Genomic DNA, 19723 nt, shown 5'->3' on the forward strand with positions numbered 1-19723 from the left:
AAAAGAAAAAGGTCTCATTCAAAATTGTAAAACCTAATTTATAAAAAAAGAAAAAAAAAAGTACTGAGCTCACCCACTTACAAAACAGTATGCACTCAAAGTAGTAGCATAAGTAGTAGTCAAGATACAAAATTAGAATGCACTGTTACAAAGCAAATGTTCTCGATTCTTATCCAATCACAATTCGTGCTTCCTGAGCGAATACGAATAGCCTGTTTCTCTTTCTTTTCTTTTTTTTAAACAAATAATCAGTGCAAAAGATACTGTGTTTGTTCACAGTTAGTGGTTTCTGCTCATCGGAACGTAAAAGGGAATGTGATTAGACTGTGATTTTGGTTTCCAGGAATGTTTCAAAGCTTCCAACTATAGAGGAGACTCTCCATCCACTCTCATGTTAGCAGAACGCTGAACCAAACAAAACTAAAACAATATTGGGTTACAAACTTTTTGACATTTGCCTGATTGAAGGGATTCAAAAGAGGGCAAAATCAACTGCAGAATACAATTAAACCAGTGGTTCTCAAACCTTGTCCACATCAAGGACCCCTAAACTGACACAATTTACACATTGTGAAAGCACAAATTAGACCCCATTTGATTATATTTTTGCTTTTAGATGTTTTATTACCAAATTATTCTATACTGTAGATGAGATGTAGAATGAAACCTATAACCAGAATAGTCACAGTTCTGTTATTGTATTCCTTATGGATGAAACTATAGTGAAATTAAACTATTCTTAACGTCGTTAGGACCCCCTGGGAGCCCTCCAAGGACCCCTGGGGAACTACGGAGTTTAATAAAAATTCAGAAACTGTGCCTTCAAACGAGCCATTCAAATTTGCCTCTCCCTCTTTGACTTGTGCGTGTCCTTTTTTTTTTTTTTTAATTATTTTTCCGACAATGTTTTACGCGGGAAATAGGATATGCAATTGCTGGATCTTAATTAATATTTGATCTGCAACTCGTACAGTAGTTTGACAGTTTGATCTGAATTTCCCCATGTCTCATTCAACGCTGGACACAGAAACAGCCCATGCCGAACAGAACTGAAACAGAGGGCTATTGAGACATGCTAGAATTCATTTAGTGGTATTTTCAGGGGGGGGAAAACCTTCAAAGAAATGTTTTGAGGACCTCAGAGACTTAAATTAACTTGTTCATATTGAATATAATATGTGACCTTTAAATTCTGCTAATGAGAACATAGATATATATAGAACACTAGATAGCTTATCTAGTGTTCTATATATATCTATGAATTAGAAGGCCATCCACCATCAAATCCTCCTGTCAATTTTGCCCAGTTCTGACTGAATGCCCGACCGACACCCGGCCCGAGAAGGGGAACCGAAGCAGCGGCCACGGCGATAGCTTTAGTTCTCACAAGTGAACTAAGAAATAACACGCTATAATACAGACGTGCTATAGAATAGCTGCTCTGCTAGTGAGGACACTTTATTGCTTGATCAGAAGTTGTTCTTTAGTGGTACGCCAGAGGAATCAGGAAAATAAAAAGGTAACCACAAACACTCTTGGAACAGTAAGCTAACCTGAGGAGCTTGAGCTAGCCGCTGAACAGTAAGCTAACCTGAGGAGCTTGAGCTAGCCGCTGAACAGTAAGCCAACCTGAAGAGCTTGAGCTAGCCGCTGAACAGTAACCTAACCTGAAGAGCTTGAGCTAGCAGCTGAACAGTAAGCTAACCTGAAGAGCTTGAGCTAGCCACTGAACAGTAAGCTAACCTGAAGAGCTTGAGCTAGCCGCTGAACAGTAAGCTAACCTGAAGAGCTTGAGCTAGCCGCTGAACAGTAACCTAACCTGAAGAGCTTGAGCTAGCAGCTGAACAGTAAGCTATCCTGAAGAGCTTGAGCTAGCCGCTGAACAGTAAGCTAACCTGAGGAGCTTGAGCTAGCAGCTGAACAGTAAGCTAACCTGAGGAGCTTGAGCTAGCAGCTGAACAGTAAGCTATCCTGAAGAGCTTGAGCTAGCCGCTGAACAGTAAGCTATCCTGAAGAGCTTGAGCTAGCCGCTGAACAGTAAGCTAACCTGAGGAGCTTGAGCTAGCCGCTGAACAGTAAGCTAACCTGAGGAGCTTGAGCTAGCCGCTGAACAGTAAGCTAACCTGAGGAGCTTGAGCTAGCCGCTGAACAGTAAGCTAACCTGAGGAGCTTGAGCTAGCCGCTGAACAGTAAGCTAACCTGAGGAGCTTGAGCTAGCCGCTGAACAGTAAGCTAACCTGAGGAGCTTGAGCTAGCCGCTGAACAGTAAGCTAACCTGAGGAGCTTGAGCTAGCCGCTGAACAGTAAGCTAACCAAGGCTATTCAGGTTAAGGACGTGCTTGAGGTGGCCACTGTAGGAGCACAGAGGCTGCAGTGGTTCCTCCTCCGCTGCAGGTGGTGCAGCTGCTGCCTCGGCGCGGTCCTCGTTCCACCTGACCAGTCCATCTACCAGGAAGGCCTGGAAGTGCAGGGCGTTGACCTGCGTACCTTCAAAAGAATAATGAGACCATTAGCGACGCGGAAGAAGCAACATTAATACATCAGATTTATATAGCGCTTTTCCTAATGCTCAAAGACACTTTACAAAACAAACAATAGTTTTAGTAGAGGAAAAAAAATAAACGATATAAAAAGGTGAGGGGAAGGAGTTCATGGGTTGAAAGCAAGCGTAGAAAGGTGAGTTTTGAGGGCTTTTAAAAATGATGACACTGTAAAGACAGTAACACAAATGTAATTACCTGGGATTAACCGGTTGAGGTGGAGGTGGAACGACTCCAGCGATACGGAACCGCGTGCGCAGCGAAACACGGGTAGACTGACTCCGCCCTTTGTCAGCGTACCGGTCTGTCTGTACAGCTGCACACCAGGTGGGTCCTGAATGCAGTGGAGGTGTCGCCTCTGCGAACTCCAGATGCCATGGATGCGTCGGGAGTCCAACAACGGGATGCCCAGGGTGTTTTGTCCCTTGTGGCTGCCGAAGGTGTCGAGGAGCTCCTGGATGAGCCGCTCCGTCTCCGCAACTCCGCGCGTGCGGCGACGGCAGTGGCGGGCCCACTCCTCCAGGGAGATCCTCGCCCTCACTTCAGCCTCGCCTAGGCCAACCATCCCGTGCTTCCCCTCCAGCTCACACCGCTTAGCGTCGGTCAAGCGGCGTGCATCTTCAGAGTCAACCTCGAAGATGCAGTGGGACAGCTGCCGCATGAACGTGGGGTACAGCTCGTGGCTCTCTGTCGTGACACCCGCCGCAAAGCGGCGCATCAGGTGCCAGATGTCGAGGCGCACCACCAGCTGACCCCAGTCCGGGAACATGGCAGCTGTCGCCGACACGCCGCCCCGAAGACAGCAGCAGTCTCGGTCTACGTAGATGAGCTGGGGGGGGGGTACCTCCGAGTCTCGGTACCGCCTCATTAGTCCGACCGCCATGGGCAGGCCCTCCACGCTCTCAACAGAGGTGAGAACACTCATGATGACCTGAAATAACACAAGATAAAAATAAGAACTCTCTTCTGTCAAGCAGGACATTACTTTGTTCACAAAGGAATAAAGAAGAGATTTATTAAAATGTTCTAAAAAGTTACCTGTCCGTGCTCGTTACCGACATTGGCAACCCAGGCGGCCGTTTGGCTGGCCTCACCGGCGAGCTTCTTCGTCATCTGGTGGGAGAGAGTAGAGCCATATGGAATCCGCGATCACGGAATCGCGGACGGAATCGCGGAATTGAGCAATAAAAATGGAATCCACTATAAAAAAAAATTTTTTTAAATTAATTTTTTTTTTTTTTTTTACTTTTTTTTTATGTTGTGGAACTTGTACAGCACTTTGTTCAACTTTGTCAGTGCTGTAAAGTTTAAACCTTTTAAAATCTTAGACAAACAAAACACTTTGCTTTCATGAAATATTGTAAGCCGTCATTTGAGGCTTTATAAAAGCAGCACAATGAACACAAATCTGTCAGTGCCGAGTCCGTCATCTTAAATAACAAACAGCATTGCTTGTTGTAGTTAACAAAGAGAGGCAGAGTTGATTTTGCAAAAATATATATAATTTTTTTTTTTTTTTTAATAATCAAATATTTTTTTCATATTCGAATCCCATGCCCATCGAACAAAGCTTCGAAGCTTCAAAGTATTTAAGACGGCCCTATTAAATGGACTGTTATATCTTATTAAATTGTGGACATTTATTAATTCCCACTTATTAGACACTATTTCTGATGGTAACATGAGCGTACAAAGCAAAATACAGAATTCTGAAATATTAAAACGGAAAAAACGGAATTTGGAAAAAAATAAAATGGAATTTGGAAAAAAATAAAACGGATTTCATATGGCTCTAACAGAGAGTGTGAGAGAGACGGAGAGAACATAAGGACATGCACATACAATAATTATATGATATACATTGCTAAAATCACCTTCCTTACCTTCTTTGTTGAATCCAACTTTAAGATGGATCCAAATGTCGAAGTGATCCTGGCCATGCAGTCGTCCAGCCGTGACAGCACGTCTTGGCAGTAGACTGCCAACAGCCAGGCGGGTGAGGGCACCGGAGGCATGGGTGGTGGCGATAAGAACTGCCTCCTCTCGCCCAAGGCCAGGAACTGATCGCAGACGCCGAGGTAGTGAGTGGACCTCCGCATCCAGGCTTCTGCATGCAACTCTTTCAGCTGGGCGGCCAGCCGAGTGGCACTGTTCCCCAGAGTGCGGGACTTCAGCAGGCAGACCACCCGCAAGTCACAGGATAGCCTGGTGAAGAAAGGCTCGTTAGAGTAGGGGTAACACTAATATAACAGCATGTAGCATATAGTATTTTAATAATACAAAGTGTAACAGTAATTAAATAAAACCAAGGTCAACGGTCAACCACACTTACTTGTACGCGAGTACAGCCGGGAACTGGCAGCTGTAGGTGGGAGGCAGCTGCCGTATGATTCCCTGTGACCACCCCGCGACCTTCTTCTTACAGACGGGGCACTCGAGGTACTCTGTGGCCATGAGGTACCACCCGTCTATGTCCAGGACCCTCCGGATGGTCTTGTACAGCCCAGCCTTGGTCAGGGACCCTGCACACTGTGGCTGGGGGCAGGTCAGCCGGCTGTGCCAAATGCGATGGGGCATCCAGAGGAACAGCCGACATGGGAAGAAGAGGTCGGGGGAAGTGGGTGGCTGATGGTAGATCGGCCTGGGTTGGGGAGGTGTCCACCACAGGCATAGCTCATCCACGAGCTGGGGCCTCCCTGTGCTGCCCCTGGTGAACATCGCCCGACCGATCCACTTCTGCTGCTCCACGGTGAGCGCTGCATGCCACCTTTTCGGCAGCAGCTGTAGGCAGACACAAACAGTAGAGGGAGGTTGAGTTTAGATTCCCAGACTAAAAGTGATATAAACACAGAATTATCCAGAATTATCACAGAACGCACCTCTGCACCGTCAGCAACGGGGGCACGGGCCATCACTGGTCCTGCAGTGGCTGGAGGTGGAGGCGGATGGAGCAGGGCGCGGGCCTGTACTTCCAAGGCTACAATGGGAAATTAAATACAAGAAAAGAAGGGGGGGAAAGGCAATAGATTTCAATACAAAACATGCAAAGACATACCATTTGGTTATGAGCTCTTGCAAAGCAGTGGGAGTAGGGAAGTGGTTTTGAAGACAGCAGATACTACAGTGAAGACAAACAAGCACTAATACACAGTGTGGTTATGACAGCTACACCATGCACAGACCCAATGGCAGGGAGTACAGCTACAGCAGACACCGGCGGAAGGGCATTGATTAGGGAGACTACAGCAGACACCGGCGGAAGGGCATTGATTAGGGAGACTACAGCAGACACCGGCGGAAGGGCATTGATTAGGGAGACTACAGCAGACACCGGCGGAAGGGCATTGATTAGGGAGACTACAGCAGACACCGGCCGAAGGGCATTGATTAGGGAGACTACAGCAGACACCGGCCGAAGGGCATTGATTAGGGAGACGTTCTTCCATGTCCAGACTTACCCATTCCATGACAAAGTTACTCATAAGTCTATTCACGTTGGAATGAAAAAAGGTCACATCATGTTAAAATGCATTTTCATATGTTGTACTGGACTATTGTTCGAAACATAATGAAAATGAAGTAAAAAAATAAATAAAAATAAGTTACCAGGGTCACCCCCCTCGGAGACGACGCGGGCACGGGCTTCCGCCTCCACCTCCTCTGGCTTTTTGGCCATCACGGCAGGGGCGCGGACATGGTGCTGGGCCACCCGGGATGCCTCCAAGGACAGCTCCCCGTTGTGGGTAGTTTTAAAACTAGGATTCTCCATCTAAACAGTCATGGGTGCAAGGGTGACAAAATGTAATGACAAAGCATGTATTGTGTTCAATTACACTTAATAATAATAATAATAATAGATTTTATTAGTAATGCGCTTTACAATTGCAGGGCAAATCTCAAAGCGCTACAGTTAAAAGAACATAAGAACTAGCAAGAATAAAAGGAATAAAAAATAGGCAAGACTAAACATAGAATAAATAAAACTAATAAAACATAAATGTGGAGCAAAAAAATTTATAAAGTCAACAGAAAGCTCTACACTTGCTTGACTTGCTTACAATAGAAACACACGGCAATACAGTAGATGCTTCGTTTTATTCTATCCTTAAAGGCATTAGTTCTGTGCCATTCATTCACATTAGCTGGCATTAGCAATATAACCATACTACTATGTATGGTCGTTTATAACGCAAATAACTTTCTGATTAACTAAAGGCATTATAGTTTTGTAGCATTCACGTTACCCTAGCCCCTTTCGTGACTTTCGGTTTGCAAGCCTGGGGCTTTTGTGACCGGAGTCACTTGCTTATAGGCCCCGATTACCCAGTAAGGAAACGACCAAGCGTCATCAAGGGGCTCGCGGTGTGTCAAGAATACATCAGATCTGAATTTCAAAGATACCCAGCGTACAATATGGGTCTAACACAGCTTCACGATGGGGTCTGGAAGCTCGGAGTTGCTAATAAACAGTTTAAAACATTGTTACTCGACGAGTGGTATTTACAGACCGAACGTCCATCTCCGCCGTTGGTGTCACAGCGCATGCGCACCAGGCAGCTAATGCCGCATTCACGTTACGTGGGAAGAAGCGGAAGAACCCAATAGGGGGTATCTGCAGAGCCAGGCTGGACGGGTTGGAGGCGGGGCTTCGTGGTCTGGACAAGTATTAGTGGTCTGGACAAGTATTTGCACTACTGCGCACCATTTTCAACTTCACTTTCGTCTCGTTGATTGATTGATTGATTGAAAAGTTTATTAACAGATTGCAGAATGGGTACAGTACAGTACAGCTCAATACATACAATTGTTAAGAGGATGCAGACCTGAGAAAGACTTTCGTCTTGTTTCCATCAGGGTCCCCCATTTTCAATTCATCATATGACACACACGACATACAGATAGACCAGTGGTCACCAACCTTTTTAAGCCCAAGATCACTTCTTTTTTTTTTGGTGAAGGCAAGATCTACCTATTGAAGCGTTGAGAGAAAAAGACAGCCAAGATTGTACTTTAAACTAAATGACTTTTATTTGCCTGTATTCTAATTACATGCAATGCTTTGGTCCAACATTAAAACGTCAAAGTAGAACTATTATGTACTTTCTCAGTCAGTGCTAAGTGCAGTCATCTTATGCAGCATCACTTTTCACATCAAAACAAAAGTAGAACTGTAATGTGGACTCTCATATTATTAACATTGACAAACATATTTACAATTAGCATTTTATAAAGTAGAACTGTAATGTGTACTTTCTCAGTCAGTGCTAAGTGCAGTCAGTGCTAAGTGCAGCCTCATTTTCACATCAAAACAAAAGTAGAACTGTATGTGTACTTTCTCAGTCAGTGCTAAGTGCAGCATCACTTTTCACATCAAAACAAAGGTAGAACTGTTTTTTAAATTTTAAATTTTCATGGAAAGATCTACAGGGACAGTCTCAAAGATCGACCAGTCGATCAAGACTGAGATAGACAGTACTGCTACATCTATACATTTATGACATACCAGATTTTCAAATACAGTACTGTTTGTGATACTAAAAAAATCCAGAAAAAGAGTGTATATACATTTGACATAGAAACTGTGCATTGGAGGAGGTTGGGTAGGTGGGGTGGGGCTGTACATTGGAGGTGGGGGGGGGGGTTGGGTAGGGGGGGGGCACACTGTACATTGGAATACTGACATACATTTGACATAGAAACTGTACATTGGAGGTTGGGTAGGTGGGGTGGGGCTGTACATTGGAGGTGGGGGGGGGGGGGGGGGTTGGGTACATTGGAATAATGACAAAGCCATGCTAGTTTACATAGATCCCCCATTTTCAACTTAACTTTTGTCTCGTTTACATCTCGTTTACATAGGTACATAGACAGTAATGTTACATCTAGACATTTATGACATACCAGATCTAGTAATAATAGAGTAAACTTAACTTTCGTCTCAGTAACAATGTTCATAAAGTGTTGAGTGCTACAGTGTAGGTTAGTTTATTAGGACAAGTGCATGACAGTAAGGTTAGTTAGGGTTCGATTTTTTTATTCAGATAATTGTTGAAGAAGTGAGTCTTTAGTCAACGGCGAAATAATAGAGTAAACTTAACTTTCGTCTCGTTTACATAGGTACATAGACAGTAATGTTACATCTAGACATTTATGATTAGCCAACGCTTTTATCCAAAGCGACTTACAAGTTCTGTACGACAAGCCATCAGGAAGGGCACAACTCTATCAGCTGAGTAACAATGTTCATAAAGTGTTGAGTGCTACAGTGTAGGTTAGTTTATTAGGACAAGTGCATGACAATACTTGTCCAGACCACTAATACTTGTCCAGACCACGAAGCCCCGCCTCCAACCCGTCCAGCTCTGCGGCTCTGCAGATACCCCCTACTCGAAGAACCAGAGGACATCTCGTTGCTACAACTAGGACCTTCACGCTTTGACTCTATATATATCTATGGATGAAATGCCCACCACATCCATACTTCCGCAATTCGTGACGCGAAGTGGGAGATATCGGGTCTATAAAAGAATCCCATATGTCCTAGTAGGAATTACCACTAGGAGGCTGACGTGAATGGTTTTTCCCAGTCGGAAGCTGGTTCTTCCGCTTCTTCCCAGTAACGTGAACGCGGCATTAGCGCCTGGTGCGCATGCGCTGTGACACCAACGGCGGAGATGGACGTTCGGTCTGTAAATACCACTCGTCGAGTAACAATGTTTTAAACTGTTTATTAGCAACTCCGAGATTCCAGACCCCATCGTGAAGCTGTGTTAGACCCATATTGTACGCTGGGTATCTTTGAAATTCAGATCTGATGTATTCTTGACACACCGCGAGCCCCTTGATGACGCTTGGTCGTTTCCTTACTGGGTAATCGGGGCGTATAAGCAAGTGACTCCGGTCACAAAAGCCCCAGGCTTGCAAACCGAAAGTCACGAAAGGGGCTAACGTTACCCTAGATGTATCAATAGTAATATAGGTTTCTTCAGACCAGAATAAGTTAAGTTAAATGAACGTACTGTCTCGAAGCGCGAGTGCATTTTGCCACGGAAAGCGCGCACGCAGGCAAATATAGTTCTGATTAACAACGGCATATTAACGTTTAATACCTCAATGTATCAATAGTAATATATACCTGAATGTATAATGTGTTTCATACATACACTGAAAGCCACCGAAAAAAGCGAGAGTAAAAGTAATTTGCCATTACACGGGGCGCGCACACACAAACACACGGTGAAATAACGCTGTGGTTAACAAATAGTAATATATAGGTTTCTTTAGATTAGAATACGTTAAATGAACTTACAGTCTCTGAAAAGTTGCAGGTCAGTGTGTCTCTGCTGGTCAGAGTAACGCTGGGAGCAACTTACAGTCTGAAAAGTTGCAGGTCACTGCTGGTCAGTAACGCTGGAGTGGGAGCAATAGATATCTATGGTTGTTACCTCCATTATGCGCGCGCCGGTTACGCGGCTCAACAGTGACGTGAAGTGACGTGACGACTGAATGAAAACTGTATTAGATTGCAGAATGGGTACGTACACAGTACAGCTCAATACATACAATTGTTAAGGGGATTCAGACCAAGACTTTTTCTTGTTTACATCAGGGTCCCCCATTTTCAATTCATCATAACACACGACATACAGATAGACAGTACTGCTACATCTATATACATTTATGATTATGACATACCAGATTTGCAAATAGGCTACAGTACTAAGAGTCCAGAAAAGAGAGTATATACATTTGACATAGAACCTGTACATTGGAGGTGGTTGGGTGGGGTGGGGGAGGGGTGTGTGGAGGACACTGTACAACTGTACAAGCAAAACTGTACATTGGAATATTGACAAAACCATACTTGGTCATTTACTGTACATTGGAGGGGGTTGGGTTAGGACATTTACAGGGGCCAGTTTCGAATTGCAGTCTCCCATAGGTGTTCTTTGAGAGTGGTTTTGAAAGTGGGTAGTGATTCACATTCCTTTACAGCTTTGGGTAGGGCGGTCCACATTGATGTGGCATAATTGCGAAACGTGTTTAGTCCCTTGTTTGAGCCGAATCTGGGTTGAACATGATTTGTGGAACTCCCTCTGGTGTTGTGATCGTGGTATTCACTGACCTTTGGGAAGTATTTTGACATGTACATGGGTACCTTGGTCATGTAGTGTATCTTGTAGACCAGGCCCATTGCAAGTTGCTGTACTCTGTCGTCTACTCTAAGCCATCCTAGGTTGTCAAAGTGGGCAGGGGTGAGGTGGGTTCTAGGAGTAAGGTCAAGCAGTAGTCTGACCAGTTTGTTTTGAGATGTTTGTAATTTTGTTTTTAGCGCCTTTGGTATCATGTGGTGCAAGCATAGCAGTGGCGGCTGCTGACCAAATTATTTGGTGAAGCAAACATTTTATTTTTAAAACATCCCCTGCAATCCTTTCAAAGTGGTTGTTAAAATCTGTTGGGGCTCTCCAGTTTAACATCTTGTGCACCATCCCTATAGCTGTAATTGTTTGGCTCTGGCCTCCACTGGTAGCCGTGAAAATTGAGCCTTATGGGTTCTGGAGTTTAGGCCTAAAACTACTCTGATTAGTTTGTTCTGTGCTGTTTGAAGTTTATGTTGCAGGGGTTTGTTAAGGCTCCAGTACCATGAACTGATGGCATAGTCAAAATGGCACTGGACCAGACATGAGGCAAGGGTTTTTAGCAGGGGTTTAAAAAGTACCCAGAAATTATACTTACAGTAAGTGAAATTATGGGTACCGTCTCAAAATCTTACTCAAGTAAAAGTCAGAGTATCTGGCTAAAACACACTTGAGTAAAAGTCAAAAAGTTTCTACTTTTAAATGTACTTAAGTACTAAAAAGTCAAAGTAAAAACTTTTTTTTATTCCGGGGCAATGAAATGTTGCGTTTCGTCCTCATCACTCGTACAATCGTTTGTGGCCATCTTCTGTAGCTTGTCACTCTGACTGTCTATTCTTCTGATAGCAGGTTTAATCAAATATCCCCACTTTCTAGTCTTGCACAAGGACCAATCAGCATGGTTATGGGCGGGTTCATTTTCCATTGATGGGGATTTGATTGGCTATTTTTAAATATAGTTTGGCCGCAGGATTAATAACGTTAACGTTAGTTCGGCAAGAGAAATAAATATACTAATTAAAATGGTTGGACATGCAAGATTTGTACTTTGTAGGTCTGCATTTTAAATGTAAGGAGTAAAAAGTATGTTTTTTTTCTCTGAAATGTAATTGAGTAAAAGTACAAGTATACAAACCTAATAATACTCGGGTAAAGTACAAATCCTCCAAAACAGTACTTATGTATTGTAACAAAGTACAATTACTCAAGTACTTTACACCCCTGCATATATATAGTTCATAATGTCAAATATATTATAGATTTCGACTGAATTTCTCATGGTAAACATGTATGTAAAACAGTGAGTAAAGTCAATTATTCTGCATTGCGTTAGCAAATATCCACACAGGTCCTTCTGGGTTTAGACGTCCAAGTTTATTTAGTAAGAATAAAAGAACAAAAGACAAAATACACAATATTCAATGAATGGTCATTCTTCCTAAACCAGCTCCTATCTAGGTCTGTCTCCCTCAAAGTTGGCCAGCAGAAGAACAATTCTCTTTCTCTCTCTCTCTCTGACTGACCCATGCCCCACACATCCTGGCTGTGGGTTCAACAGAAGGCCTTGAAAATAGAGTGTCCCGTATGAAGTGTCCCGGCTGCCTGAATTCTTTCCCCAATACATTTCCAGTTCCGCGTTCGCCTTCTGCGCTCTGATTGGCCACTGACGTTTCTGGTCATGTGACATGTGCGCCCAATCGTGTGACGGCAAGTTCTTTCGACGGTTAAGCTTAGGCACTCTTTCGAAGTTGGTTAAGGTTAGAGTTTGTCTTCGAGCAGGGCGATATAACACCAGCCCTGATTCCAAACTCTAACCTTAACCAACTTCGAAAGAGTCGCCTAAGCTTAACCAGTGATAAACTAGGCGTTAGGTAGTTTGCAGGCTGTTAGACCCGGAAATGGGCAAAGACACAGCTCGTCACGCGATTGGGCGCACATGTCACATGACCAAAAACGTCAGTGGCCAATCAGATCACACCAGAAACGTCCTTGGCCAATCAGATCGCAGAACGTGCACCTGGGAAATGTATTGGGGCAAGAATAGACGCGTCCCGGCTGCCCAGAGATAAGAGGTGAGGGAGAAGGTTATAGGCTAAATCAACCTCCTCCATGGAGGTCCGGCCACCACATTGTTACCAACCCCCCCCCCCCCCCCCCCACATTGGAACTGAAAGAGAAGAGACAGACCCAAATCCCACAGTAATTGACGAAAGGTGATCAAATAAAAATAAAATGGTTACATATTGTGGTCCAACCTACCCCCCCCCCCCCCCCCCCCCCCCCCCCCCGAGTATGGAAATAAAGATTTTGACTTCCCCACATGCAAAAGGGACAGGGGTACTGAAGATGGGAATCAAATATGTGAATATGTAAATATCCAAATCAAACAAACTTTACCCCGGTAGGCTAGAAACTAGAAACAAAGCAAAACATAGTGTGTGTGTGTGTCCCCCTCAGAACAACATAGTGCATGTCTGTGTGTGTGTCCCTCAGAACAATGATAGAGTGACTGAATGTAACTCCTAATTACCTCATCTTTCACAACTCAGCATCTTCAAGATCAATTTAAATCCAAAACCCTGGGTAGAGGAGTTGTGAATGTCACTGATCTCTACTTCAGCTCACAAAACCCAGCCTCCCCAGAGCATGCGTGAAGCCAAAGTCCAGGATAGAGAGGCTGAGTGAATGTAGTGTTGACTCTGTGCAGGAGGGTCATTGTGTCAGAGACGCTGTAGAAGCACAGAGTACCAGCCCTGTGATCCAGGTACACTCCTATTCTGAAGGACAAGGGGCCCTGTACTCGTATTCTCTTGTTATCGTGTCTGAAGTGGTAATGACTTGGTGTGCACTCTAAAGTCCAGGATTTGGAATTGTATCCAAATCCACAGTCCTTCATAGAGCCTGTTCTACTAATGTCTTTGTAGGAGGCTGCTGCAGAAACCCCTAAACTCCACTCCACCTCCCAGTAACAGCGTCCAGTCAGACCTTCTTTACCCAGAACCTGAAACCTTTCAATGAATCTGTCTCTGTGATTAGGATATGACTGCTTTTTCCGCATACATGTTGCTTTTCTGTTCCCCTCAGACAAAGACATCATTTTGTTTATTGTGTTTGGGTCCATTGTGATCTGAGAGGAATATTGTAAGAAGACAGCTCTGGTCTTGGGCTCTGGTGGTGGCAGTAAAATATTAACTGCATTCACTGTTGTTGAGATTCTGGGCGAGGTCTTGGGCTCTGGTGGTGGCAGTAAAATATTAACTGCATTCACTGTTGTTGAGATTCTGGGCGACTGCTCTTTCAGAACGTCCTCTAGTTTGTCTCTCAGCTTAGACACGACCTCAGTCACATCTGCAAAGTACAGGAGAGGAAGGACACTGATGCTGGGTAAGTCTGTAGACTCACTGGGACCGGAGAAGGGGGGGTAACTCTGTAGAAAGTGGATGTGGTCCTCTGTGTGTGAGAGCTGCTCCAGCTCAGTGTCTCTCCTCCTCAGGTCCGCTATCTCCTGCTCCAGTCTCTTCTGCAGTTCTTCAGCCCTAGTCACTATGGTCCTCTGTTGGGCTCCGATGACCTTCTTCAGCTCAGAGCGATCGAGAGAATCAACAGTCTGTTGGGCCTCTTTGAGTTGCTTCTCTCTCTCCCGGACTCTCTGCTGGATTTTCTGCTGACTCATGCCAAGCTCTTTCTGTCTCTCTGTCCTTTCTGCTGCAGCTGAGACTATATCATGGCCTTTATGTTCATCCATGGAACACAAATAACAGATACACTGCTGATCAGTACGACAGAACATCTTCATAGCTTCATCATGACGAGAGCAGGTGTTCTCCTGAAGCCGTGTGGAGGCTTTGACCAGCTTGTGTTTCTTTAACAGAGCCACAGTATAATGAGGCTGGAGGTGAGTTTCACAGAAAGAGGTCAGACATACCAGGCAGGACTTGAGGGCTTTCCGCTTTCTCCCAGTGCAGAAATCACAGGCCACATCTGCAGGTCCAGCATAACAGTGATCAGGAGGAGCAGCTTGGAGTCCTGTCTTCATTAGTTCTTCTATCAGTTCAGAAATTATATTGTTTTTCTTCAGAACAGGCCTCGGAGTAATAGTCTCCCTGCACTGGGGACATGTGTAGATCCCCTTCTGATCATCTCGATCCCAGCAGTCTTTAATACAGCCCATACAGTAGCTGTGTCCACAGGGAATAGTTACCGGATCCTTCAGTAGATCCAGACAGAGAGAACAGCAGAACTGGTCCCGGTCCAGATCAACTCCTTGCTGCGCCATTTTATTCTACAAAGACAACGGCACTCTTAAATTTCGTTTTCTCAGGAAGAGTGAACTCTGACTGTGTGTTTGGGAGCTGCTTCCTGGTTGTAGAGTGAACTCTGAAGGTGTGTTTGGTGGGAGATCCTTCCTGGTTGTAGAGTGAACTCTGAACGCGTCACGGGGTGGGAGGTGCTTCCTGGTTGTAGAGAGAACCATAGATGGAGAGAACTCTGAACGCGTCACGGGGTGGGAGGTCCTTCTTCCTGCTTACAGTTGTTCAGGGGAGGAGTCGCTTTAAAGAGACAGTGTCTAGTTTACTGTGATTCATAGATAGATGTTTTTTTTTAGGGCTGTCAAAATTAATGCTTTAACTTTGGAGACTAATTAAAATGAGTTAAAGCATTAAAATAAATATTAATCTAGATTAATCTATGGAGTGAAAAATCTTCAATCTTAGCACCGCAGATATAAGAAAGAGGTCTAGCTGAGTCAATGTTGATGGTTTTGTTGAACATTTGTATTTCACAGGAGAGAAACTGTATCCAAAGAAAGCTATTAAAATAGTCTTTGAATCTAAATATACTTTCTTTGTGTTGATTTGACATAAATTCCATGATTTTACTCAAGTAAATATCTGTTACAAGCTTCGGTCTTAAGTAGAAAAATGCTATTTTTAATCTAGATTAATTACAGACAATTGTGAGATTAATTAGTTAATTTATTTTAATCTATTGACAGCACACATTTGTTTACATAGTTCTGGACTTTCTCTCGTCATCAACTACCTCTAATTTGTTTACATTGTCAAGGAAAACCCACTAAAACTAATAAGTACAAAGAGAGACAGAGAGGAAATGGTAAACATACAGTACTCATTAAAACACTTTCTCTCTCTCTCTTTCTCTCTCAAACACACACACTCTCATTCTCTCTTGCTTTCTCTTTCTCTCACACTCACTCTTTCTCCTCTCTTGCTCTCTCTCTCTTGTGTTCAAAGTTTTATATTGAGGTTAATCAAATATGATGAATTGAAAATGGGGGACCCTGATGTAAACAAGACGAAAGTCTTTCTCTGGTCTGCATCCCCTTAACAATTGTGTGTTTTGAGCCGTACTGTATATTGTACCCATTCTGCAATCTGTTAAATAAAGTTTTCAATCAATCAATCAAGTCGGTGAAACGGCATGTTTTAAGCAAATATCCACACGGGTCCTTCTGGGTTTAGACGTCCACGTTTATTTAGTAAGAATAAAAGAACAAGAGACTAAATGCACAATATTCAATGAATGGCCATTCTTCCTAAGCCAGCTCCTATCTAGGTCTGTCTCCCTCAAAGTATGCCACCAGAAGAACAATTCTCTCTCTCTCTCTCTCCTTCAGCTTCCTATAACACAGATGGGTCTGTCTGTTCTAAACAACATTGTACTACATGCCCTGGGCCTTGTGAGAGAATGAAACTTATCATCTCCTACCACCAACATGAAGACAAAAGACGTCCCCACCCTCCTTTGTGTCCAAAGACCCCCCCGCCACTCACCTGTCCTATCCAGCCACCCCCCCCCCCCCCCGAGACAGAACAAACCACACCACTCACCATTCCAGACAAACCACCTCGAAACACATCACCCCCCCCCCCCCCCCCCCCCCCATGGACCCGAACCCCCCCCCCCCCCCCCCATTGGAACAGACCAATCACCCACCTTTCCAGTTCGACCACTGACAATGGACACACCTTTTGCCCCTCCTGTATATAATGTGACCACAATGGTTGATCTAGAGCTCAGTTGGGACACACCGGCCAGTCTGAGTCATCCTGCTGTAACTCTTTGATTCATCTGAACCTAACTGATGTATTAAACCCATGATTGTTCAAGCCTACCTGACTGTCTACATTTGATTACTCCGGGAACAATTCTCTCACACCCTACATACGGGCGACAGTGGCTCAGGAGGTAGAGCAGCCGTCAGCAGCCAGAGGGCCCATGTTCAGGGGTGTAAAGTACTTGAGTAATTGTACTTCGTTACAATGTAAGAGACACACATAGAATGTCTTTGGACTTTGGATTTTTACCAGGGATGTCTTGATCTTTCTGTATTTGGCTACTTGCCGGCGTAGAGTACCGATATATGAGTGAGTAGTTAGTCGTAGTACCCTTGAATGAGTGCTCCTGCCAGAGTCTTCAGGGTATTCTTGTTTACCAGAGGAGATCCCTACCGGTGTGCATCCGGCATCAGAAATAAACTTTATTTGTATAGCACCTTTCATACAGAAACTGCAGCTCAAAGTGCTTCACAACAGAAACAAGACAGGCATAAAATGAGCACATAAAGTGCAGTGCACATATAAAATCACAGTTTTTCACATTAGGATCTAACATCCCAACAGGCCACCTTGTTTATGGTTTGATTCAGTTTTAAATAAACAATAATAAAAACAGTAAGATAAAATAGACAGAGTAAAATAGTGCAATAGAATTGTAGAATAGAATAGATACAAAAATATATATATAAAGTCCACATCTAATCATATTCAAAATAAGACTTTATATTTATATATCCTCAATATAAGACTTTATATTTGACAATGAGGACAGAAACAGGCCCATCTCTATTGTATCCGTCCTCAATATAAGGCTGTATTGGACAATGAGGACAGAAATAGGCCAATCATCTAGCCTCAGTATAAGACTTTATATTTGACAATGAGGACAGAAACAGGCCTATCTACTGTACAACACCAGAGGGAGCTCCACAAATCATGTTCAACCCAGATTCAGCTCAAACAAGGGACTAAACACGTTGCGCAATTATGCAACAACAATGTGGAACGCCCTACCCACAGACAGCCGTAAAATAATGTGACCCACCTTCAAAACCGCTCTAGTTTCTTCCCCTTTGAATGTATCCGGACCTGGGGCGACAGGGCCTTTGCTGCTGCTGCTGCCCCCTCCCTCTGGAATGCCCTCCCCAGCCATATACGTGATGCAAACAACCTGACATCTTTTAAATCAGCCCTCAAAACCCACCTTTTCAATCTTGTTTTTTACCTCTAATTCTGTCGGTTTTATTTTATTTTTGTTCCGTTTTGTGTTTTGCATTAGTTTTGTTTTGCCATGTAAAGTGTCTTTGAGCACCTGGAAAAGCGCTATATAAAATAGATGTATTATTATTATTATTATTATTATTATTATTATTATATATATATTTCTTGTAAGATCTTTCTCTTAAACAGTACTGTATATTGTGTATATGTCTTGTATGTCACAAATGTCTTGATGAAACAGTACTGTATATCTGTATGTCATAAATGTCTTGATGAATTGAAAATGGGGGACCCTGATGTAAACAAGACGAAAGTCTTTCTGGTCTGCATCCTCTTAACAATAGTTTGTATAGAGCTGTACTGTATTGTACCCAATCTGCAATCTGTTAATACAGTTTTCAATCATCAATCCATCCTGAATATAAGACTTTATATTTGACAATGAGGACAGAAACAGACCCATCTAGTGTATCCATCTTCAATATAAGACTTCATATTTGACAATGAGGACAATAAGAGGCCTACTGTATCCATGAGACTTTATAGTTGACAATGAGGACAGAAACAGGCCTATCCATCTATCCTCAATAGAAGACTTATATTGATGAGGACAGAAGTGGGCCCATCAATCAATCTGCATCCATCCATCAGCACATTTCTGCTAGTGGCACAATATAGCAGTAAAAAAGATGCTATACACAGACTTATTAAACAAAGTCAATTTATTTTTACATATAGAAAAATGTACACAATAGCAAATACCCTACAAAGCAGAGGTTGGAAGAGTTGGTAGGGAGGGAGAAGCACACAGTAATTCAAGCCCTAAAAACAAAAACAAGACAAACTAAACTGATCATTCTTTACAAAAAAACAAAAAAGGTTTCGTTCTCGCTATAAAAAAAAGAAAATATTTTTTTTGAACTTGTCATAAATAAAGTGAGTCAATACATTCGAAAACTAAATAAATAACCAAATGACAAATAAAAAGGATGGATGAAGGTGATGCGGGGCGGAGGAGCAGTTCCAGTGTAGTGTTTCACTGAAGAGGGGATGTGAACAGTAAGGTGAAGACTAGCCAACGTTTCTCTAACAGGATCGGGGTCCAATCCCTTTTTTTACTTCTCTCAGAAAGTCAATCATTTCTCAAAATGTATATTTAACACATGTTAAGAATGTATCCTTTTTTATTTATTTTTCAATGAGTAATTTTATTTACGTTATAATTGACTTTCCATAATGAAGTAAATTAGAAGAATCAACCCCGATCTAGCTTTCTACTTTTTTCCACCACTGTGGAAAGAAAAACGCACAAATGCGCAAAAACAAAGAGAAAAGAAAAAGGTCTCATTCAAAATTGTAAAACCTAATTTATAAAAAAAGAAAAAAAAAAGTACTGAGCTCACCCACTTACAAAACAGTATGCACTCAAAGTAGTAGCATAAGTAGTAGTCAAGATACAAAATTAGAATGCACTGTTACAAAGCAAATGTTCTCGATTCTTATCCAATCACAATTCGTGCTTCCTGAGCGAATACGAATAGCCTGTTTTTCTTTCTTTTCTTTTTTTTAAACAAATAATCAGTGCAAAAGATACTGTGTTTGTTCACAGTTAGTGGTTTCTGCTCATCGGAACGTAAAAGGGAATGTGATTAGACTGTGATTTTGGTTTCCAGGAATGTTTCAAAGCTTCCAACTATAGAGGAGACTCTCCATCCACTCTCATGTTAGCAGAACGCTGAACCAA

At 43.1% G+C, this 19723-nt stretch overlaps 2 protein-coding genes across 3 annotated transcripts; both read right to left on the minus strand.

Moving 5' to 3' along the window:
- Positions 1-2272: 2272 nt before the first annotated feature.
- Positions 2273-9974, minus strand: LOC311222857 (uncharacterized protein). 2 transcript variants are annotated; one of them, XM_084307494.1, is made up of 9 exons: positions 9850-9974; positions 6147-6309; positions 5999-6026; positions 5420-5517; positions 4873-5321; positions 4424-4745; positions 3579-3653; positions 2739-3471; positions 2273-2487 (listed from the first exon to the last, which is right to left on the minus strand). In XM_084307494.1, the coding sequence occupies exons 3-9, from the start codon at positions 6000-6002 to the stop codon at positions 2309-2311; spliced, it is 1860 nt and encodes a 619-aa protein (XP_084163620.1). In that variant the 5' UTR covers positions 6003-6026; positions 6147-6309; positions 9850-9974; the 3' UTR covers positions 2273-2308. The 2 variants fall into 2 exon arrangements, with proteins under 2 accessions (XP_084163620.1, XP_084163621.1); XM_084307495.1 differs by lacking the exon at positions 9850-9974 and adding an exon at positions 7459-7478.
- A 3005-nt stretch (positions 9975-12979) lies between these two features.
- Positions 12980-15027, minus strand: LOC311224389 (E3 ubiquitin/ISG15 ligase TRIM25-like). The gene has a single exon (XM_084309356.1). It carries the CDS (start codon positions 14952-14954, stop codon positions 13290-13292), a length of 1665 nt encoding a protein of 554 aa, XP_084165482.1. The 5' UTR covers positions 14955-15027; the 3' UTR covers positions 12980-13289.
- Between the last annotated feature and the right edge of the window lie 4696 nt (positions 15028-19723).

The sequence above is a fragment of the Notolepis coatsorum genome, assembly GCF_963971535.1.
Source record: "Notolepis coatsorum genome assembly, chromosome: 2".
NCBI classification, from domain to species: Eukaryota; Metazoa; Chordata; class Actinopteri; order Aulopiformes; family Paralepididae; genus Notolepis; species Notolepis coatsorum.

Bases quoted from the DNA above. Each gene is read 5' to 3' on its own strand.
- LOC311222857 (XM_084307494.1), bottom strand. The intron at 5,322-5,419 runs GTGCGTTCTGTG...GTCTGCCTACAG, and splicing joins CCGTTGCTGACGGTGCAGAG to CTGCTGCCGAAAAGGTGGCA. The intron at 2,488-2,738 runs GTAATTACATTT...ATTCTTTTGAAG, and splicing joins CCTCAACCGGTTAATCCCAG to GTACGCAGGTCAACGCCCTG.
- LOC311224389 (XM_084309356.1), bottom strand. From the start codon at position 14,954: ATGGCGCAGCAAGGAGTTGATCTGGACCGGGACCAGTTCTGCTGTTCT.